We start from the raw sequence: 24,464 nt of genomic DNA, 5'->3' as shown, positions 1-24,464 counted from the left end.
AAAAAGAAAAGTGCAAAAGATGACATTTATTCCTAGAAAAAACAGCCATGATATGTACAGTAAGTAATTGCCGCAAAGTTTGTGAGCTGCTCCAATAAAGTGATCTCATGATTCTTCCAATGTGCCTTCTTTGACAATGGCTCGTGCAAGGTTTCGTGCTAGACCAATTCTCAGCATTTCCACCTTCATGGTCTCAGCATCATCCTCCTGGAAACAGAAGAAGAGTTTGGATTTGATATCCCACCTTTCACTCCCTTTAAGGAGTCTCAAAGTGGCTAACATTCTCCTTTCCCTTCCTCCCCCACAACAAACACTCTGTGAGGTGAGGCTGAGAGACTTCAGAGAAGTGTGACTAGCCCAAGGTCACCCAGCAGCTGCATGTGGAGGAGCGGGGAAGCAAACCCGGTTCCCCAGATTACGAGACTACCGCTCTTAACCACTACAGAATCTTAGGAGTTCACCAAATTGGACAGCATTTAATGAGGCCAAGCCCTGTCTTCATCTGCCCCACACTTCATGTCATATATGTCAGGTGTAAGGCAGATTTGTGTGGCTTTCCTGGTGGTCCAAAATAGGCCAGAGGTTCGTCATCCCTGAAATATGCTAATCTACTGTCATTTAAACTGATATTTTGTATGTGAGCTGCAATTTACACGTTACTAAGCATTCTTCTGCCAGCTTATTTTATGGCTGTTGGGAAAGAAAGCACTTCCTGTTAGTTTGCATTCAACACGTGGAAGCATCTTTCAAGGTGTTATGAATACAGTCACAAAAAATAGGATTGCATGGAACCAAGTGTCTCTCGGGTTTCTTTCTCTTGTTCTAAAAATGGCTAAGTTCCAACTTGCTAGAAACAGCCATACATCATGTAACTTGCTATGAATTCTTCCATTTTACTACCTTGAGACCACAACTTTTCATAAAACACTCTTAGGCTGCGGGGATCAGTAGATGTTTCCTCTGCTGTTTCGGCCTTTTCTCAAGCTACGCCACATGTGAGAGGAAATTCAGGTCATTTTTCTGAGCCCTCTGCACTTCTCCAAGGGCTCAAGGAAAAGGATGAGGCTGCATTCACACATCATGGTGAAACATAGTTAATAGTTTGTGAACATGCAGGTGACTCCTGCTTTATTCTTTCTCCAAGAAGCAAAAAACCAAGGTTCATGGCTTAGTGCTATCTTATGAACCGGAGACCGATTAGTTTCCCTCCAAACCAACTATGATATGAAGCCAAGGTCTGGGACAAGATTACCTGGAGCTTCTGGTTTTTCGATTCTGCTGCCATCACATCTTCCAAGCATTTCATCAGTTCATATGTCTGTTCAGCAGAGAATATCACCTGGAGGAAAACAGTAGTTACCTTCATACAACTGCAATTTCTTCCAGCATTTATTTACTGGAGGTGGACTTTCGAGGTGCTGACGTGTGGCAGGTCATGCATCTAAATGTGAAAGGTGTAATCTCAGTGACCAATGAGATTAAAAAGCTGAATATCTACACTTTGGTTTCCTCAGCCTGGTTGTGGCTTTTAGGAAAAGTGTTGCAAATTGATGGTTGGGTGCTGTGGACCAAGGCCAACTGATTTCTGTAGAGCACCATTTCCATTTTTGTCCAACTGAAAAGGATTCAGAGTTAACCAGCTTGCTGAAATGCAAGCCCTTGAGAAATGGGCAGAGTGAACCTCAGGGGAAACTTCATGACTTACAGCTTAGTATCAAGGTTATCTGAACCCATCTGCAGGAACGCTAAAGCTCTTTCAGTAATGAGTCTGTTTCTTTGAAGAAGATGATGATCAAAGAGGAAGGTCACACATCCATCTCCCCTGCAAACACTAGACGGAGTTTTAGCAATTACACAGTGCGCACTTGGCTGCCTATCTGCTGCCACTGTCTGAATCTTCACAACCATACAGCTCTGGAGCTCCTCTGTGTTTTTGTTGAAAGCTACTTGGGGTGGGAGCACAGGGTCACATGCTTCCCTGTCAAATGAATCGTTTACCCAAAAAAGTGGGGACATTCCTTAGACCATCATCACCACCACCGGCCGGTATTTCTACTGTTCGGAAATATCATACTTGCCTCTTTCTGCTCCAGGAGCGGAAGTGCATCAGTCAGTAAGGTCATCCAGAAGGAGCAAGGAGCAATACGAGCTGTCATCAGTGTCAACAGCAGCTTAGCCGCTGCACAGAACCGCTTCTCGCCATACATCCGATGAAATTCCCGGTACTTCCCTGTATCCAAACATTAATTCAGCCCTGTCACATTTTCAGGGTTTCTTAAGACTGAGCCATTAAAACTGGTTTATGGCCACCTAGCATCTTGGTCACTTAGGGAAGCTGAAATTTCTGGTGGCAATCCAGTAAAGGAGGCAGTTGCAACCAACAACTACTAACATTAATTAAGCCCCATTCATGTCAATGGGACAACTCGTGATCAATTGCTACTGAACTGTTTCCATAATGCACAGCAAGCTTTGCCAACATCTGGTGCACTCCAGATATTTTGGGCTACAACTCCCATCAACCCTGCCAGTCAAAACATCTGGAAGTCACCAGGATGGCAAAGGCTGAGAAAGAGAGAAAACAATCACTACACCTCAGGGAGTCTTTAAAAAGTATTTGCAGCTATTGATGCAAACTGGACCAGCTTTCAAAGCCCTGAAAATCTCACCTTTCATTTAGTAAGCAAAAAAATCTTATTAAGACCTTAAAGTTTTAGAGAAGCTAAATAAGAACATGAAAACACAGGCAGAAACTCAGAAGTTAAAGACGGTTTCTGTTTTCAATTTCACCCTGATGCCAACTTCAGCATTATATGGCTGCACTTCTGTACCCAGGGCAGTTGCAAGATTAAATTTATCTAGTTTCAAAGCACCTTCAGACTGGGAAAATGATTAGGCTGTGTCACATTCCCTCTAACTATTTCTGTTTTTTAAAAAAGAAATCAGTAGTTACATATTGCCAGATCCAGCCACGTTGTCCTATTTTATTATTAGTTCCCTGGAATCCTTGAAACCTCCACTGGATTATCCATAAGAAAACCTCAATTCAATTCGCCATCACACTGATGCAAGGCCCACAGAGGAAGGATCCGTTCCTGTGGTTGTCTGAGATACAAGCCAGCAACATTAGTGTTACCACACCTGGAAGCATTTGTTTCCTGTGGTTTTTAAAAAAACAAATATGCCCTTTGTGACGTAAAGAGGAAACGTCTTAGAAAGTCTGTCTAGTTACTCATGAGAAGACTACTGTTACCGGGTATGTCCTTCAGCTAAGCAAGGCTATAATTGGTTTCATGGTTGGTTGTTCCGAGATGTGGAATTTGCACTGCTTCACACATGTAATTCAAAATGAATTTCAGTCCACTTTCCTCAAGTGGTGGTGTCATCGCCCAGCACATCATGCCGTTCCTTTTCAAAAGAATCTGTAAGAAGTAGCTCTCACCAAGAAATGTCAGCCGATCACTAAGCAGCATGGATGGTCCCAAGTTGTCAATAAGATCCAAATCTGAAAAAGAGCCTCTTTCACAGTACTCCTTCAGAAATCTAGAGGGGGCGGAATAGGTGGGAAGATTATTATCGCTCCAAACCATCATTGTGTACATATTGTTACTTCATTTCAACATGCCATCCTCTTACAAACAAGTATTCTATAGACTCAAAACCTGCTGTTGTGAATGGAACTGCTGGAATTGAGAACAGTGGTTCCTAAACTTCTAACAATCAAGTCACATGTATTCCCCTGAATTGAACTGAGAGGCACACTTCATTCTTAACTCTTCAAATTAGCTTCATTTTTTAGAGTGTGTGGAAAGGCCTGCCTTCAAAGGAACCCTCCCTCCACCCCATGTTTCTTCAGGAGTTATTGTTTTCAACATTGTTTTCCTGAATGGAGAACCTTTACAGACAGAGCGTCCTCTAAGGGCAGCTAATTCTGCTGCCTCTCTGAGCAATTTTGGAATGAGCCAGTCATACCTGCTGTACAGCCAAGGCAGAATTATCCATCTCAACAGAGGTTGATTAGAAGAGGCAGAGCCAGGGCAGGAAGCTTCCTTTTTCCCTTTTCTCCTGGTGTACCAGCAGTTGTAGCAATTTGGAAATCACTGACCAAGAAAGCACACTTCCCAAAACGGCCCTATGAGAGCTTCTTTGTTATTAAAGATGAAGTAGCGGAACGAATTCCAGAAACCAACCCTCAGGTAAGGTATAAACCAGGGGTCGGCAAGGTTTACCTTGCCTAGGCCGGTTCACTCCAGTGGAGTGGGCCAGATTGCTGTGATTTCTGGCCTCGGCGCAGACACGGTTTCCAGCGTCTGTGCAGATGCGATTTCTGGCACTGCGGAAGCAAGTCCCCGCGTTGTGCTGGTTTAGCGCAGCGCACAGAGACTCACCAAGTGGGCGGCTCGGTTCGGGGGAGGCTTGTGGGCCAGTTAAATGACCCGGCCCATGGGCCTTAGGTTTCCAACCCCTGGTATAAACTATGAGATGACTATAGTTTTGTTTTTTTACCCGACCAAACCCCCTCAGGCACGAGCAGCAAATGATCTTTAAAAGCTTTTCCAATTTGCTTAACCAGGGGTCAGCAAACTTTTTCAGCAGGGGGCCAGTCCACTGTCCCTCAGACCTTGTGGGGAGCCGGACTATATTTTGAGGGGGGGGGAATGAACAAATTCCTATGCACTACAAATAACCCAGAGATGTATTTTAAATAAAAGGACACATTCTACTCAAGTAAAAACATGAGACAGGCCCCACAAATAACCCAGAGGTGCACTTTAAATACAGTGGTACCTCGGGTTACATATGCTTCAGGTTACAGACTCCGCTAACCCAGAAACAGTACCTCGGGTTAAGAACTTTGCTTCAGGATGAGAACAGAAACCGCGCTGCAGCAGCGGGAGGCCCCATTAGCTAAAGTGGTGCTTCAGGTTAAGAACAGTTTCAGGTTAAGAACGGACCTCCGGAACAAATTAAGTATGTAACCAGAGGTACCATTGTAAAAGGACACATTCTACTCATGTAAAAACCACGCTGATTCCCAGACCATCCGCAGGCCGGATTGAGAAGGTGATTGGGCCGTATCTGGTCCCCAGGCCTTAGTTTGCCTACCCATGTGCTTAACAAAAGCATTTCCCCTCAGTGTGAGGACTTGCAAATGGGAACTTGGATTTGCCCTGAGAGTGCAGTACTTTGTGTCTCTCAGTTTCAGAGCAATTCCAGCCTCAAACTACTTGCCTTTTTTTCTTTTTTAAGAGCCAGTTTAACCCCCAGGGAGTAGTATTTGAACACTGCTTGCTGCTTGGTCATTAGCATATGCAGGTCATGGCTTGGAAGTGGAGGTTTCTTGCCTTGCAGGTATGTCACAGCCTAGGAAGGCTGGGGCCCCTTTCTGTGCACAGTCACTCTCTCCAAAGCTACACACTGGAGCATATGACTTCCATTGGAAGGAGAAGCAACACAGTATTGACACTGTATCCTGTTCTGGGTTAACAGCAATACTCCAGAAATGCAGCTCAGAGTTCCTCACCCAGTTGCTCTTGTGTAAAAAAAAAAGAAGAAGAAGAAGAAGAAGAAGAAGAAGAAGAAGAAGAAGAAGAAGAAGAAAGGCAAAGGACCCCTGGATGGTTAAGTCCAGTCAAAGGTGACTATGGGGTTGCGGCGCTCATCTCGCTTTCAGGCCGAGGGAGCTGGCATTTGTCCACAGATTGCCTTCCAGGTCATGTGGCCAGTCTGACTAATCTGCTTCTGGTGCAACAGAACACCGTGACAGAAACCAAAGTGCATGGAAATGCCATTTACCTTCCTGTCACAGCAGTACCTATTTATCTACTTGCACTGGTGTGCTTTCAAACTGCTAGGTTGGCAGGAGCTGAGACAGAGCAACAGGAGCTCACCCCGTTACAGGGCTTTGAACCGCCGACCTTCCGATCGGCAAGCCCAAGAGGTTCAGTGGTTTAGACCATAGCGCCACCCCCATCCCACTCTGCTCTTGTGTGCAATGGGTGCCGAAGCGCTATGTGCACATTAATGCTGCAATCCTTTTGTTATGCGCTCTGCAGCTTACCCCTCTTTTGTGTAAGGGACCCTGCCCAACCCACCTCTAACATGCAGGTGCAAAAGCCAATTCTGAACAAAAGCGTTGGTCTTCCAATAGCCAGGTTATCCCAAGAAGAACCTTCAGATCTCTCTGCTGTTACTGCCGCTGGACAAAATAGCTCTGCCCTTAAGCAAGACTTACCTGTCCGATATGAGGGTAGCAAAAGCAGCATCCTTTGCTCTGATGCTCCAGGACAGGGCAGAGCCGAGGCGATTGTTCCGGACGGCTTTCATAGCCATGATCTTACAGATGCTACGGACTTGGGAGGGGAGAGAGATGCACTCAGTAAATGGTGCGTATATGAACGGATTAATATATATATAAAATATATATGAATAAAGGTACCTTGCTCGGTCATCATTCTCTGCTCACAGATCCTCAGTATTTTGAGGGCCTTATGCTCTGTGTCCAGAGGAATCCGTTCAATATGGTGCTCCAAGTACGCTCTGCCAAATTCTGGACAATGGTCAAAATAGTCTACTGCAAGCTGCCACAAGCTACAAAGGAGAAATGTGAGTGACTGAATAGTTCTTTTCAGAAGGCAGTTATCACAAAATAACTTCCTGGAAGCCATTTCACAGCAACAGCATGACACACAGACCACTAGGCAAAGGCTTGTCTTCATGCATTCTGTGCACAAACTCTTTCCAGCTTTTCCTTTTGCAGAAACTGCCCTCATAGACCCTACCAAGCTCACAGGGCAAACTGAAGTGGGAGCTTTTCAAAACAAAAAGCTAAAATGGCGGCGTGGAATTCTGTGGGAGCAGCCTCTGAAAAGAAAAAAAGTACGCTCAACACTTTTCATGTGTGCTTCCTCCCCTAGATCATCGTCCTTAGTCCATGCAGTGATACTAATGATAAAAAGAATGCGAATTTGAACTTTAAAAATTCTGGCCTTTGTGGGTTACGCAAGTTGTGAACGTGAAAGCCTCACATTCCTTAAAATACTCAGTGAAATCTGAAGTCAATGAAAACTGTTTAAATCTTGAAATACAAAGTTAATATCCAGATATAGTTACTTGTACCATGTCCCACTAAATAAATTACTATTTTATTATGTATTAGAAATCTTACCCGGGCTTTACCACAAAGAGCAAGGACCAGTTACAACCATTTATAAATATTTTTTAAAAAATATTTGTAACCATTTCATATCAGTTAAAACAAATTACAGTTGATGTATGGAACTTAAATTAGCCAAGATTACTTTGCAGTGTTTATTTCAGTGGGACTTAAGGCTGCAATCCTAACCTTATTTACCTAGCTAGGTATAAGCACCACTGAATTCGATAAGGACACTTCTGAGTAGACATGGTTCGGATTACACTGTTAGCCACAATTAACTTTAATTGAAGCAGATATATTATGTTTAGAAGCCTGACTCCCAAGTCTTTGACCAATTAGGCTTATCAATCAATCACTCAAGCTGAAGAGCAACTGTAGTCCGGCTCCCATATGCTCGGCTTCAACAGATGCAAATTAAGAAATGCCTTGAGCACACAAAAAAAGAATTCGGATTTTTGTCTGGATTGCTCCTCTACTCTACACTGGAATCCCTTATGCGAGGAACAGCTAGAGTTCTCACCAGTCTGAAATGCAACATGCCCTGCAAGCTTCTGGAAAGTAAAAATTTGCAAGTGAGACATTTTGGTGCTCAAGCTAACATGAATGCATATATATAAAAAATTACAGGGCACTTGGTGATCATGCAGTAGGGGAACCTTATGTTAGGTTAGCTTTGGGTTTAAATCGGCTTTTACTCTTCTCTAGAAGCCATTTGATGGTAACTGCTATTCTAAATACTACCCTGGCCTCTGGTTCTTTAAGAAAGTGATGATCTAATGGGCCGTTTTCTGTCTCTGTAAAATAATAACCGGTAACAACATACAGTACTGTATTTTAAATATGTAAGAAGAGAGGTAGTGTTTAGAGTAGCACTTATCATCAAATGGCTTAAACGACTGTCATGAGTTTAATACAGCTTAACCAACCCTTCCCCATGTTTCAGAGTCTTACTATTCTTTTTCTTCAGAACAGAATCTCTCCTCCTGCTTCACAATACTATAATGTATTTTTTAAAAAATATAAACAAGATTGCTACCTATGATGAGAGAAGAGTCCAGAAGCATATTCCAGCAGGAGGTATTCACGCATATTGGAACCAAAACTAAAAGAAGAACACATTATTTAAAAATTCCCATTTCCATGTAATCACTTCCACTGAATTTAGGGCTGCTCCGGCTAGTCCTTTTGTTGTCAAAGTTATTAAAATCGCAGTCTCCTTCTGTGTCAACATCACTTCTGCACCGTTAAGAGTAGTTCACATACGTTTCATATTCTACAAATAGTGAAACAAGAATGAAACGGCGGACAGCATAATCACTAATTAGTGGCAAGCACTGAGCTAACCCTAACCATTATCAAGAAACAGCTTCTGTTGTGACTTTCTCCCTCCTAAGGTAAAAGGTAAAGGGACCCCTGACCATTAGGTCCAGTTGTGGCCAACTCTGGGGTTGCGGCGCTCATCTCGCTTTATTGGCCGAGGGAGCCGGCGTACAGCTTCCAGGTCATGTGGCCAGCATAACTAAGCCACTTCTGGCGAACCAGAGCAGCGCACGGAAACGCCATTTACCTTCCCGTCGGAGCAGTACCTATTTATCTACTTGCACTTTGATGTGCTTTCGAACTGCTAGGTTGGCAGGAGCAGGGACCGAGCAACGGGAGCTCACCCCGTTGTGGGGAATCGAACCGCCGACCTTCTGATCGGCAAGTCCTAGGCTCTGTGGTTTAACCCACAGCGCCACCCGCATCCCCTTCTCCCTCCTCTGTTGCTCCCCTTCCCAATGATGACTGACTTACATCACTTAGCTGAGAAAAAATGGCTGAAACCTTTATGATGGACCCTTTGTCACTTTAATTCTAAGTGATTTTCTCCCTCCTAGAGAACACCAAAATCACTCAGAATTAAAGTGACAAAGGGTTCATCATAAAGGTTTCTGCCATCATTGGGAAGGGGAGCAACAGAAGGTTGACTACATTTCAGTCTAAAGACCAAGTTACACTTCTCTCCATCACTGCTTTCAGGAACGGAAAACGAACTAATTAAAAGTCTGCATCTGTGACTCTTGTAACCTTCCAAGATGAAGGCGTATGTAGAAGTATAGTCCACATTCAAAATCCTTCGCTCTTGACTAATATGACTTGAACTGCTAGGCACTATGATCAAAGCAATTGGTTGTGAAAAGACCACAGCAGTTGTTGGACAGGATGTAACAACAACCTCCACCCCACAAAAAAATATTTTAATTCGAACAAGATTCTAGTGGGAGTTTAAGAGCTTAACTATCCCTTAGGGAGTATAACAAAAGCAGATGGATTTGCCCTGAGATATTCTGTCATATATGTCACAGCACTTCTGACGGTTCCAAAAGAATAAGCACTTTAGATTCATTTTGCCAGCAAGAGCTAGTAGAGTGAAGTGTCTCCAGTTCATTAAACTGTCTTAGGCAACCTTGTGTACTCTCAGTCTCAGTCCCAGATATGTAAAAGCATTATCATAAAAAAGGAAACCTAAAACTAAGCAGTTTTTAAAAGTAAAGCAAATACATTTAAGAATCATCTTAGTTATTATCTGACAGATAATAAACATGTTTGCCTTTGAACTGCCAGTTGCCACAAGATTGCCAAGGGACCTCTCAAACACCACACTCACAGGGATGGTCTGACCACTGACAGATAAAACACAAAAACACTAAGGAAGGGTAACTCACTAAAGGTTGTGTGACTGGAGGAGATTGCAGTGATCCAGCAGGTCTGTCAGATGGGCTACAAACCACCAGTTGCTCAGGGCAATGCTGTACATACAAAGAGCGAAAGGGAGGGAAGGCAAAATGATAATTTAGCACACAAAACTATTTCTTTGCGTTCTGAAAATTGACAAGTTTTCCCCAGCCCAATTTAGCAAACGTTATCACACCTAAGAGAATCTCATTTTCTCTGTTCATGCTTTTGCCACGAAGCTCTTAGCTCCACCAGCTCTTCATTTTCATTCCCGTTTATGCACCCACCACGATGTTTGCAAGAATCCATTTGGGCCTTAGAATACTTAGGATATGGACTTCTGGGGAGGCCGCTAATGGCAACGGAGCGAGAGCCTTAACCTCCGGGAAAGGCTCAATAGTCGATAGAGTCCTGGGGAGAGCACAAGGGCGCTGTGCACCCCAAAAGAAGCCCCAAAGGGAATTTTGGACACAGAGCTTCGGCACGCAGATTTGCAGGCTCGCCTGTCCTCCCCGCCTCAGTGAAAGGCAAGGGGCAGGAAGGACAGGATTGAGCGGCCGCGCAAGAAGCAGATTTTGAACCCCCAACGAGAAGCCTCAAGCTCCAGCCTGGATGCAGTAACCTACTTTGCAAGAATTCATTTGGGCCCTACAATACTTGGGATACCAGACTATGAAGCTGATGGAATTCTGGCCAAAGGCTCTCAGACAAGAATGGCAATACTCACCTGCATTCTTTAATCACTTGGTGGATATCTAATTCAAAGGCTGCCAGCAAGATTATGTCTAAAGGCTCAGGGCTGCTTTCTGCTCCCAGGAACAGGTCCATGCTCGACTGCAGAATACAGAAAGGGGTAGGGTTTGCTCAACACCGAGGATGCTCTTTCCCAGGTCAAGGCAAGACAATTATGAAATGAAGGCCCTCTTTTGATCAGGTAGGATTTGGTACAAAGTGTGGTGGTTTTCAAAAATTTGCTACTTAAGCTTCTCATGAGCGTCGGTGGCAGGAAGGGCAGATGGCTCTGCCTGGGATATACCCAGTGTACTTGAGCATCGCTCACCTACAGTCCCAACACTTCCTCCTCCCACTGTCATGAGCTAGAAGGCATGGCAAACCGTGGGTGGAGCAAAAGGACAGGACTGCCAGCCGTTTTTCCACTTGGGTGGCCCAAAGGTTGTGGCCGGCTCTACTCTAAAAGTGATTCCCCCCCCCCCCCGAGTTACCTGTGCATAGAGATGGAGTTCCACATGCTTCACGGTAGGGTGGCAGTACAGCAGCCGGGTTACCAGAAAATGGTACCAATTAGTCATGAGGTCTTTCTTCTCTAAAATGGCGCTCTCATCTCCCACCAAGATCTTGACGAAGAAAAAAGATAGATAGATAGATAGATAGATAAGATAGATAGATAGATAATACTTTATTCTGCTATAAGCCCACAAGGTAAAACAAATCAACAAATAAAATAGCATTTTACAATCTAAAACATCAACTAAAATATTTCAACGCATAATCTCCTTCCACTTCAGTGCTCCTTCCCATCATCCCCCATCTGCATTTGATCCACTATGTTCTGTTGAGTCTACTGAGTAGACTGAGAAACCCGTTTTTAAGTTCTTCACGCAGCACAGTTAGATCTGAACCACAGAGCTCCTGTTTATTTTTAACCTGCTTTGTCCATTTGCCTCCTCCTCCTCCTCCTCTTCTGAATAAAGCTTCATATAATTGGGCTGTTGGGGTCTGGAATAAGTATTTGTCAAGCTTAGGGATTCTGGTAATAGCCCACAAGCCTAGGCTGCTAGGGCTCATGCTACAGAAGTATAAGATTGGGTGTGTTAAGGAAGAGCAAGTGATGTATCTGGCGGGAAAACACAGGTCATCTTGTCTCAAGAACCTGGGATCTAGTATTTCCTTGGGCACCCCAGTATTCCTTCCAGTCTGGGGGATTGTTAACAGATTCAACTGAGCTAACTCTATAAAGCAGTTGTGCCAGAAAGGGCATGAGCAAGCTCTCCTAGCTTTTCCCCCTTCAGTCACAGGCGTTTCTGATGTTCCAAAATTAGGTAGGTAGCCTGTTCTGGGTGCAGCAGCAGAGTGTTAGCTGTCCTAGCAATGCACCCTTTCAGCAGAAAGCGCTGCTTAATAAGCAACCCCAAATTGTTACACCCGAGAACATACATGATGTTGAATCATCCTCAGTAAGGATGTTCAGCCTTAGTAAGAACTGTTATGATTTTATAGACCACTTCTGAGAGTCTGTCATTCCTCCTAGCTCCAGAACAGGAACCCAATCAATGATATATACCTTCCTTGCACAAACACTTTGTCCTAGCCCATTTGTTGGGTGAACGAGTGAAATCTAGATATTGACGTATTGGTGACTCGCCCAAGATCACCGTATGACAGAAAAGAATACAGCCAAACGATTCAAGCTCCAAATGTCTTCAATGTAATTGCAGAACCTATACCCCAAACTGCTTTAAACTCAGTAATGGGGTCAACCATAATATTTCATTCTTCAATCTTACCCACCTTGCAGAGGGTTTCCATGTGCGGATTAGAAGCAAATGTCCCATCCTTTAGGAACCGTTCGCATGCCTCATGCCAATGCTGCCATTTCAGCTCCATCTCCGTCAAAGTCTGGGTGTTGCTAGGCTGGTAAGGAAGACACAAACATGCAATTTGGTTTCCTCTCTTCCTAGTTTTAGATCTATCTTACACTATAATTTACAGTGCTTTCAAACAACTCTGCATGAACAGAAAGCTTTTTGAAATTTTGTTTTATCCAATGAAAAGGGGCACAAATGTTGGAACGCCAAAACAAGCACTGTATCATTAACCTTCTTTCTTGGGATGGAGAACAACAACAGGATAACGGTCCGCTGACAAGCACCTCTGTCAACATTTACACATAATCAATTTCATTCATGTTAATAGAACTTCCTTTCAAATACAGTCATACCTCGGGTTGAATGTGATTCGGGTTAAGCGAGTTTGAGTTGCGCTCCGCGGCAACCCGGAAGTAACGGAGCGTGTTACTTCCGGGTTTTGCCGCATGCGCAGACGCTCAAAATGACATCACGCGCATGCGCGAAAGCATCAAAACACGACCCGCGCACGCGCAGTCCCTTATTAAGTTCGCTGCATGATGCGAACAGGGTTCCAGAACGGATCCCACTCGCATCCCGAGGTACCACTGTATGTACTGCACTCCCCCCTCCCCTCACCACTTCTGCATCCAATGTCTGGAAATACGTAAGCCCATATAAATAAAATAAACCTATTTCCTACAACAATGAAAAGCAGTATGAAAAAGAATGACCTAATCCTTGTCAGTGGCAGAAAGAACATGCTGCAGAAAGTCCCCATTTCAGCCTTGAGCATTGCCAAGGATCTCAGGTAACGTGGCTGGAAAAAACCCGTTCAGAGACCTTGGAGATTTCCTGCCAGAGCTCCCTCACAGTGCTGAGCTGTATGAACCAATGGTCTGACTCAAAAGAAAGCAGCTTCATATAATCAAAAAACAGGCACATGCATGAACTGCTAACACTGGCCAAGCAGAACGTTGCCAGGCCTTCTCAATTCCATAAGCAAGAAGTGTGCTCCTAATAAGCAGTGCACGTTTTTGTTTTAATTAATCTGTTACAATTATTTTTTCAGCATACAGCTGTTGCGTTGTAGAGTCATAAAGGTAAAGGGACCCCTGACTATTAGGTCCAGTCATGGCCGACTCTGGGGTTGCGGCGCTCATCTTGCTTTATTGGCCAAGGGAGCCGCTGTACAGCTTCCGGGTCATGTGGCCAGCCTGACTAAGTCGCTTCTGGCAAACCAGAACAGCGCACGGAAACGCCGTTTACCTTCCTGCCGGAGCAGTACCTGTTTATCTACTTGCACTTAGACGTGCTTTCGAACTGTTAGGTTGGCAGGAGCAGGGACTGAGCAACAGGAGCTCACCCCATCACGGGGATTTGAACCGCCGATCTTCTGATCAGCAAGCCCTAGGCTCTGTGGTTTAACCCACAGCGCCACCCGTGTCCCTGTAGAGTCATACCTCAGGTTAAAGTTGCTTCAGGTTGAGTCTTTTCGGGTTGTGCTCCACTGTGACTCGGAAGTAACAGAACGCATTACTTGCGGGTTTCGTCGCATGCGCAGACGCTAAAAATGATGTCACGCGCATGCGCAGAAGCGGCAAATCGCCGCACGCGTGGGTTGTGTTTTCTTCAGGATGTGAACGGGGCTCCGGAACGGATCCCGTTCATATCCAGAGGTACCACTGCATTTTGTTTGCATGTTTTGCACACATCACCCCGGAATCTTCTGAGGAAGAGTGGCAGGTAGGGCTAGCCAATATCTGGTTTTCAATGTTGTGATATATCAGCAGCTAAATAGAGCAATATGCTGATATACTACGATGTCTGGAATGTATCTCGGCTGCTTCTTCCTCCCCACCTTGGAGGGTTGGCTTCCTCAAAGGCACCAGAAGATGGAGCCCAAGAACCTTCTCAGGCTCCTTCTGCCTGCCTGCGCCTTTGCCATCAGCACGCAATTTGAGCTGGAAAGACATCGTGGCTCCCTGACCACTGCAACGTATTCCCAACGCAAAATCTGAAACCGGTATCGCAATCTGAATGCCAAACTGGTTTCGAACAATTCACCAAACCACACTGCGCATGAGAAGAACATCTTACATACACAGAGAACAGGCATCTTCTTCATCAACTCGTCCAAAATTTTGCACATGCTCACTGAAGTGGGATTGGTGTTTGCTTCCTTAGAGAGCAGTTGCCGAGCTTCGTCCACCCGACCTTGCAGCACCAAGATAGTTAACTGCAAAAGCAAAAAGGAAGGTTTTTGCAACTGAGTTGAATCCAAGAAAGCACCAACATGTTAATACTAACATACTAAATTGATATGCATGCAGCTGCAGTGGCACATACAGCAGCTTATGAAAAGTAAGCATCCTAAAGAAGGGACTAGGACTAGTCCAATCAACCAAGCCATGAAGTAGAACGAATGTAAATGACTATTCCTCTTCCTACCATTAAAAAAACATGCTGCCATTATGCAGAGCTGACCGCGCATCTGTTGCTAGATAGAACATCGGATCCCTTGTGCATATCTTGCTGGGGAAAGGTCTTGAAACATCAGCTCAAAAAAATATTATTGGTACATAGCACTTCCAACTTACATTGACAGATGCTTAACATGTAACTGTCTTCCTTCCTCATGATGATTCTGCTTGATTTAAACTAAAAAGATATCGCACATTTCATAGAACTCGTTCCTAGTAGCCCTTTATTTTTGGTTTGAACTAGGTTTCTTTTGGGGGGGGGGAGTGAAGCAAATGCTTTCTGGCTAAGAAAATTCCTCACTCACCGCATCCCAGAAGTTTTTGTGTTTTGCGGGGCTTTCATTCCTCAGAACATCGCAAAGCATGTTGTCCACATCACACACATGAAGACGAACCCAGTCAAGGAGGTGACGCAGGAGAGAACCAGCTGCAAAAAATGATATTTGTTTCTGCATGGTGTAGTGGTTAAGAGCAGTGGACTCGTAATCTGGTGAACTGAGTTCGCTTCCCCGCTCCTCCACATGCAGCTGCTGGGTGACCTTGGGCTAGTCACACTTCTCTGAAGTCTCCCAGCCTCACTCACCTCACAGAGTGTTTGTTATGGGGGAGGAAGGGAAAGGAGATTGTTAGCCACTTTGAGACTCCTTAAGGGGAGTGAAAGGCGGGATATCAAGTCCAAACTCCTCTTCTTCTTTTGCTTTGCCAGAAAAGAAATCTTAGCCCCCCCCCCCCCCGATTCTTATGTTTTTCGAGTGTGCACAAAAATATTTGAGCTTAAGGGACTATGCTTCTGAAAAGGGTGCATAAACTCACATGCTTTTACTCTCTTCTCCTTTAACCTACTGTGCTAGCCCGCAGATGAGAATAAATGCTGTCTGCTCTGCCTTAGCTAATGTTATTGGAGAATGTCACTCTTACTTGCTTGCTGATGCTCCGTGGGCAACTTCAAACAAAAACCCATTTCCTACACAGAAGATTGTCCAGGTTTACCGTAATGAGCTCACATGTGAATTAACTCACTGGGCATACATGTCATGGGAAGTTTCACCTCAAATTCGTCCCTCCACCCCCAATACATGGTCCATGGCATATGCTGGCACTGTTCTGATCATCCAGAGCAAACACACACAAAGCAAGGCGGGCCATTGGTTGCAGCACTACAGAAAGCTCTGGAGACAAGGCTGGAGTTGGACGAGGCCTTAGAAGTGCCTCCATCCAGTCTATCCCATCTAGGCTGCCCCGCTTCTTGCCTGAAGAGTGCCAATCGTTGAAGCACCAGCCACTGCTCTGAAGGCAAGGCTTCTCCTTCACTTTGTGACATCTCTGGGCACATAAGGGGGCAGTGAAGGAGATAACTTTGAGGACATTCCCTTAAGAGCCAGTGTGGTGTAGTGGTTAAGAGCGGTAGACTCATAATCTGGGGAACCGGGTTCGCGTCTCCGCTCCTCCACATGCAGCTGCTGGGTGACCTTGGGCTAGTCACACTTCTCTGAAGTCTCTCAGCCCCACTCACCTCACAGAGTGTTTGTTGTGGGGGAGGAAGGGAAAAGGATAATGTTAGCCGATTTGAGACTCCTTCAGGTAGTGATAAAGCGGGATATCAAATCCAAACACTTCTTCTTCTTCTTGTACAGTGGTACCTTGGTTTTCGAACATCTCCATTGATGAACGTTTCAGTTTTCAAACGCCGAAAACCCAGAAGTACTTTGGTTTTTGAAGATGCCTCGGAAGTCGAACTTGAAACGCGGCTTCCGTATTGAGTTTTCCATTTTGAGTTTTACATTTTGAGGCTCCTGTACGGTGTTTTCGGTTTTTTGAACGTTTCGGAACTCAAACAGTCTTTCAGAACGGATTACGTTCGAAAACCAAGGTACCACTGTATCTCGTTTTTTAAAAAAAAGCGACCTGCAGAGACTTCCAACACAAAAAACATGCCATTTTGACTTCATTTTAGTCCAATTTTCACCTGGTGCTGCTTCGATGAACATGATTTCACAAAGATTCCAGATCAACTCCATCGCAGACAAAGTGGACACCTGAGGAAAACAGACGCCAATTTAAAGATGACACACCTAACGTGTTGAGCTTGGAGTCAACTTCACATGAATATGTTAGCTACAGCTTTTCTTGAGCAGAGGCAGCTTGGCTTCAGGGATCCACGTTCTTGCAACCTCAAGGCTAGGCTGCTGCAATGCACTCTACGTGGGGCTGCCCTTGGAGAGAGTTTGGACGCTGCAACCAGTGCTGAATGCAGCAGCCAGGGTGCTGGTTGGCACAAATGGTTGAGCACATACTACACCAGTTCTTAAAGTTCACCTTGTAGGCATGAATCTGAAGCATCCCTTCCTCCCTCTTTTTCCTGGAGGTGGGGAAGTGGTTCATCCAGAGGTTTGTGCTTGCTCCTCTGCTGTCTTGAGTACCTTTGAAACTCAGCATTGTGTTACACGACCTTACACCTCTTAAGAGGCAGTCTCAGTGGTGAGAACAAGTTTGCGTGGCTGGCCACCAAGAACAGCAAGCATTTGTGGTAGCATAGGATATCACTTCAGAAGATTTTGCCATGGTTTATTAGTATCTGGCTGCTTCCACAGGCACTAAATATCTCCTTTTAATTTTTTTTTTTTAATACAAAGATCAAACTACAGTGAGTAATATCCTGTGCACAACTAGAAGAACTCCACTTTACAGAATATATCGCAATACTTTAAATATATTGCTAACCGCTCTGTGACGTTCAGATGAAAGGAGGGACAGAAATTTAATAAATAAGAATACAGCTTAGAACTGAGTTTATGACAGGTTGCAGTTGCTGACAGTGCTAGATAACAATAAGTTATCACGGCACTTGTTCTTTCTGGAAAATTTCTGTCATTGCTCTATTGCAGTGGTGTGGAACTGAACCCACAACACCTCCAAGGTAGGCCTGTATTTCCAAGACAATTAAGCAACAAGAGCAGTTGGGATTCTGACAGAATCCAAAAAACTAATTTAATAGAAATTAGCAGTGCTGCAAAGCTCTGTGGCGGATGCTAGCAAAAAAGTTATTCTCAAATGTGACCAAAAAAAATATTTAGGTTACCTCAGTGCTGTGTTGCATGTGGAGTGCTGGGTCCTGTGTTGAAACTAACAAAAGAAAAATATACAAGTCAGGGTTTTCTCCTTTTTCTTAGCTCTCTGAGCCAAAGAAACATTTACACTCCAGATCTACCATTCTGTATGGAGAGACCAGTACAGTCGTACCTCAGTTTACAAACTTAATCCGTTCTGGAAGTCCATTCTTAAACCAAGGCGCGCTATCCCTAATGAGGCCTCCCGCTGCCGTTGCCCTTCCACTGTTCAGATTCCATTCTTAGACTGAGGTAAAGTTCTCAAACTGGGACACTATTTCCGGTTTTGCAGAGTTTGTAAACTGATTCGTTTTTAAACCGGACTGTTCTTAAACAGAGGTACCACTGTACATTCTTCAGTGTACTTAGTTAATTAGCACTTTTATCAGCTACATTCAAAAGGCTGTAGTTCTTAATTCCTGTGCCAAGGTCCCATCACCTGAACCTTCTGGGCCCCAGTGGAGCCTGGGATTCAAAAGATTTCCAAACTGACTTCTTGTAAGACCAGCTCAATTTCATGAGCCATTCAGACTACAGTGGTGCCTCGCAAGACGAAATTAATCCGTTCTGTGAGGCTCTTCGTATTGCGGTTTTTTTGCCTTGCGAAGCAAGCCCATTGACAGCGGATTAGCGCTATTAGCGGTTTAGCGGCTTTTAGCGATCAGCTGTTAAGCGGCTTATCAGCGGATCAGCTGATAAGCGGCTTAGCGGCTTAGGAAAAGGGGGAAAAAAGGGGAAAAAACCCGCAGGAACTCACAAGACATTTTCGTCTTGCGAAGCAAGCCCATAGGGAAATTCGTTTTGTGAAGCGCCTCCAAAACGGAAAACCCTTTCGTCTAGCGGGTTTTCCGTCTTGCAAGGCGTTCGTCTTGCGGGGCACCACTGTACTTTCTTATTGTTATCATCTCACAAATTATATCATACAGACCACTTAGTAGTGTGGCTCACTGAATGAAGAGCATAGATTACAAAACCTACATAAAGACCACTTGATAAAAATCTCTAAGTAGTTTACACAAAATAGCATAAAATAGCGTTTCTCAAAATATAATCAACAAATCTCAAAAACAAGTAAGACATAATAAAGCTGCTTAAAATAAAATCAACAGAATTTATAAACTAGTATACACAATAAATTCATATGTTTGGATCAGCTTGCCAAAACAAAAAAAGGCATATATTGTGGACTCGAGTCCACCACATTTCACATTAACACTGTAGGACAACTTACTAGCTAACTGATGAGAATCTTCCATGCTGGCTCTTATGACTGAGCGGTAGTTTTTGCTCACTCGAACCAACCTGACAAAAGTAGTAGAGTCTGATTAGAATGAGTTAAAAAGAAAAAAATTACGGACAGACCCTTTCCAAGCCCCATGCATGAGCTTGGAAAGCAGTATGAACTAAATGTACTCTCTGTTGCCTCACTGGTATCCCTCAGCATTATTTAGGGTGTTACATCCCTCTGGTAGACAGTGAGTGAATGAACATTTATGAAAATAGCAGTGGCTACAGAAGAAACATTCAGATTAAATAAGATCAGTATGCTGAGGCTGCAATGCTATGCACACTCACACGAATAGGGTTTTGTTGCAAATCAAATAGTAAATCACTATAGCACCCTGGCCCTACCTGGATGATCTCAGAACATGAAGATTTTTAGATCACTTACTGGGCAGTCCTTGACTTCCCAAGCTTTTCCTTCTCATCCTTCTGAAGGCCGACAAAGATCCCATGTGATTCATTGAAAAGCTTCCTCAAAGTCTGAGAGTATATATCTAGATCTTTGCGAACAACGTAGACATAGGGGCAGTCAGGCCTTTTCTCTTTACCCTCTGAAACAAATCACACAGAAGTTTTAATATAGCCAAACAGCGTTAGTTCACCATGGGAATAATGTGTGCATCAGCCCCACAACACAGTGGGACACGACAAAAAACGCTGAGTTTATCTGGGTGCATATGTATTCCACAGTAGTTCTACATTCCCTCTGTTCCATGCAAGCTCTGTAAAGGCAAGGGCATGAATGCTTTTAACGCACATTCCTGTACTAGTGTTTCGTTTCGTTTTTAAACTGACCTCATTCTTAGGATCTTTCTCGCCATGATTTATATGCGGGGGGGGGGGGAATCTTACACCCTTGAAGCTTTGTGTAGGATGTTTTCATGTGGGGTGTTAAGCCAGGATTATTGGGCCATGCCACTGCCTCAGACAAAATGTCATGTAGTGAAGTTTGTCTGCCATTTCTGATAATCTCGCAGGTTTCCTAGAAGCACAGTCTGAAAACTACTGTTGCAAATATCTGTCTTGGGATGCTCCTGCTCACCATATGCAATTCCACATCAACACTCTGCTAGAATTAAGGCAGGGGTGGGGAAGGAACCTTTTTCAGTCAGAGGGCCACATTTCCTTCTGGGTGATCTTCCAAGGGCCACATACCAGTGATGTGCGGGGCCAAAACTAAAAGTAGCTGCAGCGACAAATGACAACCTCACCTTTGTACTGTCTGCTAGTGTCTACAACACTCAGACATCCCTCTCTTGTCTCCACCCAGGCAAGCAAGAGAAATCATTAACTGAGTTCAGGGATGCATTCCTGCCACGCAGAAATGCTTGGTGATGGTTCCAAGGGCCAGATAGATAGGCCCAGAGGGCCACATTCAATCCCTAAGCCCGAGGTTTTCCATCCCTGCACTTGTGTGGGCCTATTCACTACTATTAATTCATCAAAAACATACACATTAGTAACAAAGGTTACCAACCTGTTGATCCAAACAATGTTTCACACACCAGCATCTCCCCAGGTCCCCACTCAAAACATAACTGTTTCTTGTCAGAATTTATTTCTGGAATCAGCTGTTTGAAACAGAAGGAAGGAAGGGAAATAGACAGGCAAATATGATAACAATGCTGAAATCAAAACACATCTGTTACGAAGTAACAAAAAAAACCCCTGCAACTTAAATTACAGTGGTACCTCGGGTTACATATGCTTCAGGTTACAGACGCTTCAGGTTACAGACTCCGTTAACCCAGAAATAGTACCTCGGGTTAAGAACTTTACCTCAGATGAGAACAGAAATTGTGCAGCGGCAGCAGGAGGCCCCATTAGCTAAAGTGGTATCTCAGGTTAAGAACAGTTTCAGGTCAATAACGGACCTCTGGAACAAATTAAGTTCTTAACCTGAGGTACCACTGTACATACACTGACAGCAGCAAAAGCTGGAATGAAGAGAGTGACCCTCTTATGAAGAACATCTCACAAGTTCTATCCATTAAAATACACACACACCCTTACATCTTCAATCAACACAAAACCCAACTGCCTACTATGATCTTGGACATGCTTGCTTGCCTTGCCATGTGATATCAGTCCCAGCTAACATGGCCAATGGTCAGGGATGATGGGAGCTGTCGCTCCTACTGGGCTCTGGGCTCCGACCCCTGAGCTTGAGGAACCCAGTGGTTCTCAAAGGGTGTGGTGCGCCACACTAGCGTGGCAGGAGAAAATGAGATTTCATGGGATTCTTGTATTGAAATTTTTTCAGATGGAGCACCATGTATGACAGGGAATATGAGAGGCTTGGTAGCTGTGTTGAACCAAAGTGAAATGTTCTGGAAAGCCTGCAAATGCCATCTTGATAGTCAAGATAACCAGCCGAAATAATGAGCAGCTGCTGCAAGAATGAGCTCATATATGTTTATGTTTCCTTGCTTTGATATATGTTAATTGACTTGCTTTGATGCTATGCTTATCTGTAGTCCTTGAGATGCTGGGCTTTAGGCCCAGAGAGGGGAGAAGCCTTGGATAGCTGCCATGTGTGGCCTCACTAGCCAGCTTTGATGGGAGTTTTGGGGCAAACGGAGTATGCTGCTTTGGGAATAAGGGTTGTATAAACATCTGCCTGAGTGCAGACAAGTCACGGCAAGCTCTCACTGCTGCAGTGTCCATCCTGCATCTGTAATGGCAGTGAGGCCTGGCTGGGTGACTTACTGTAAACTTAACTTTTTCTTATAATAATGCCTGCACCAAACCACTCCCACAAGCCCATCTTTGGACTGCGGTATCAGGACAGTGGCACTCATCAAACAGAAAAATCCAGATGCAGTATCAAATCACTGAAGTTTTTTTTACACGGAGGCATTAATCACCAAGACCCTTGTAGCGGATTTGGTTCTAGATCAGGCTGTGCACATTGTGAATTTCATCAAAGCAGAACTACTAAAACAGATACAGATAGGTAGCCGTGTTGGTCTGCCATAGTCAAAACAAAATAAAAAAATTCCTTCCAGTAGCACCTTAAAGACCAACTAAGTTAGTTCTTGGTATGAGCTTTCGTGTGCATGCACACTTCTTCAGATACACACAGATTTCAGATTTTTACTAAAACAGAGTTATTTGATATAACAACACAACAAGATGGAAGAAGTAAAATACTGAGATCACACATGGGTGAAGGGGAGTAGGGGTATATGGGAACCTATAACATCATTTATAATATAATTTGTTAATTGTGTTGTATTTACATATAGCAAAGGGAAGCCCAGAGCATTTAGATATATTTTAATTTAGGTAATCTATGTAATAGGCTTATGTCAGAAAATGAATATGGATATTGAATTTGATGTTTGTAATTTTTTTTGGTTTTGAAATAAAAATTTTAAGAAACACGGTTATTTGCTTGACTCTGCAAAGACATGGAACCAAAACATTTCCTGCACTCGGAGGTTTGCTGGCTGTCCGGCAGAATTGTTTTTAATTAGGTGTTGGAGCTGAAGAATGAATAAAGGGAGTTTTTGGAACAAGAGAACCCATTGTACCACCAATAAAAAATTTGGTGTGGTATGAGCATATTTTCATTTCGAAAGCATGGCTCAGAGAAAAAACTTAAGAGAACCACTGCTCTACCTACTCTGCCACTGGCACTCCCTGCCTCCCAGGTACACCGGCCTGATCCCATCCACTGGCCAAAGGAGTGCAGGTGGGGAGCTGGCTTCCCAGCACCCTGCCAGAAAAAGCAAACTGGCTCCAGCTGCCAGCTGCCCTTAAGACTGCACAGCTTAAGGAGGCACAGTTTGGTCAGTGGCCAAGCCTTGAGGATCAGGGCCACCGGTCAGGATTTTGTTTGTTCATGCTTTGGATCTGTTATATGCTTCTTTGGCAAGAAGTGGATGGAGATGTGGGGTGTAAGGTAAATACAGTGGTACCTCGGGTTAAGTACTTAATTCGTTCTGGAAGTCTGTTCTTAACCTGAAACTGTTCTTAACCTGAAGCACCACTTTAGCTAATGGGGCCTCCTGCTGCCGCCACGCCGCCGGAGCACGATTTCTGTTCTCATCCTGAAGCAAAGTTCTTAACCTGAGGTACTATTTCTGGGTTAGTGGAGTCTGCAACCTGAAGTGTATGTAACCTGAAGCGTATGTAACCCAAGGTACCACTGTAGCAAGCCTCTGAAGTGGAGTGGTTGGGGTCAGGCTAAGCATGTGAATGAACATCCTCCACACACACCCCATGAAGCCCACTGAGCAACACCCCTATCCTTCAGCCAGGCCTACCTCACAGCGCTGTTATAACTGTAAAACTAAAATTGGGGGGCGGGGGGGGGGGAGCCACAGCATGCTGCCTTCAGCTCCTTGCAAGAAAGGCCAGAGTCAAGATAAAACTGGCCCTGTTACGACGTTACTGCCTCTGCTCACTTTGCAGAGGAGATTGGTGGTGTTGGTGGAGGAGGAAACTTATTAAACCTGCCTATTCCAACACAAAGGCGAATGGAGACAGCTCAGTCGGTAGAGCAATCTCAGGGTCGTGGGTTCGAGCCCCACGCTGGGCAAAAGACTCCTGCCTCGCAGGGGGTCGGTCTAGATGACCCGCAGGGGTCCCTTCCAAATCTACAATTCTCAAGTTCCTTGCCCATGATCGGGGGGGGGACACCCAAATCAGAGTCTTCCGTTCCGACACCTGCAGCCCCACCTCCTTCTCCGGATCCCATTTCCCTCCACGGGACCCACAAACACCCCAAGCGAGGGAGGGACCCGCTTAAGCGACGCACAGTGACCGCAGGCTCCACGTCCAGCTCCTCCATGCCGCCCAGCCGAGGCACAAACTCCCGCTATCCGCTTCTGACCTCGCTCCTTTCCCAGCCTCGAGCAGCCGCTTCCTCGTCTCCCTGGGACAGCCCAGCCAATGGCCATGCCTCTCGCGCGCATGCGTACGGGAGGAGGGCCCAGGGATATGTGGGGTTTTTTTGCCGCCTCTTTTCCACCCCTAGAGATAGGAAACTTATAGAGGAGCTCGCCTCTCCGTTTACAACATCGCTTCAGAGAGAACTTCATTTATAAAGCTCCCCCCCCCTTCCTCTTGCTCCTCAGGACTGAAGAGAGAGTTGACGCTAGAGAAACATAAGAGAGAAATCTGG

The 24,464-nt window shown here is 44.7% G+C and overlaps 1 protein-coding gene across 1 annotated transcript; it reads right to left on the bottom strand.

Annotated features, from left to right (window-relative positions):
- Nucleotides 1-11: 11 nt before the first annotated feature.
- On the bottom strand, nucleotides 12-24,258 carry NUP85 (nucleoporin 85). Its single transcript, XM_079966049.1, has 19 exons — nucleotides 24,099-24,258; nucleotides 20,811-20,904; nucleotides 19,722-19,884; nucleotides 19,281-19,351; nucleotides 18,022-18,065; nucleotides 16,909-16,978; nucleotides 15,248-15,369; nucleotides 14,564-14,698; nucleotides 12,404-12,526; nucleotides 11,098-11,229; nucleotides 10,602-10,708; nucleotides 9,865-9,948; nucleotides 8,196-8,261; nucleotides 6,440-6,591; nucleotides 6,236-6,353; nucleotides 3,443-3,543; nucleotides 2,079-2,230; nucleotides 1,253-1,339; nucleotides 12-207 (listed from the first exon to the last, which is right to left on the bottom strand). Exons 1-19 carry the CDS (start codon nucleotides 24,129-24,131, stop codon nucleotides 106-108), a joined length of 1,956 nt encoding a protein of 651 aa, XP_079822175.1. The 5' UTR covers nucleotides 24,132-24,258; the 3' UTR covers nucleotides 12-105.
- Between the last annotated feature and the right edge of the window lie 206 nt (nucleotides 24,259-24,464).

The sequence above is a fragment of the Podarcis cretensis genome, assembly GCF_951804945.1.
Source record: "Podarcis cretensis genome assembly, chromosome: 2".
NCBI lineage: Eukaryota > Metazoa > Chordata > Lepidosauria > Squamata > Lacertidae > Podarcis > Podarcis cretensis.
The sequence above is the reverse complement of the archived record's forward strand: the minus strand, read 5'-3'. Positions and strand labels throughout refer to the sequence as shown.

Coding starts and splice junctions, on each gene's coding strand:
- NUP85 (XM_079966049.1), bottom strand. CDS start 24,131: ATGGAGGAGCTGGACGTGGAGCCTGCGGTCACT. Junction 6,592..8,195: donor GGACTCTTCTCTCATCATAG/GTAGCAATCTTG, acceptor TCTCCTTTGTAG/CTTGTGGCAGCTTGCAGTAG. Junction 1,340..2,078: donor CGCTCCTGGAGCAGAAAGAG/GCAAGTATGATA, acceptor GTTTTCCTCCAG/GTGATATTCTCTGCTGAACA.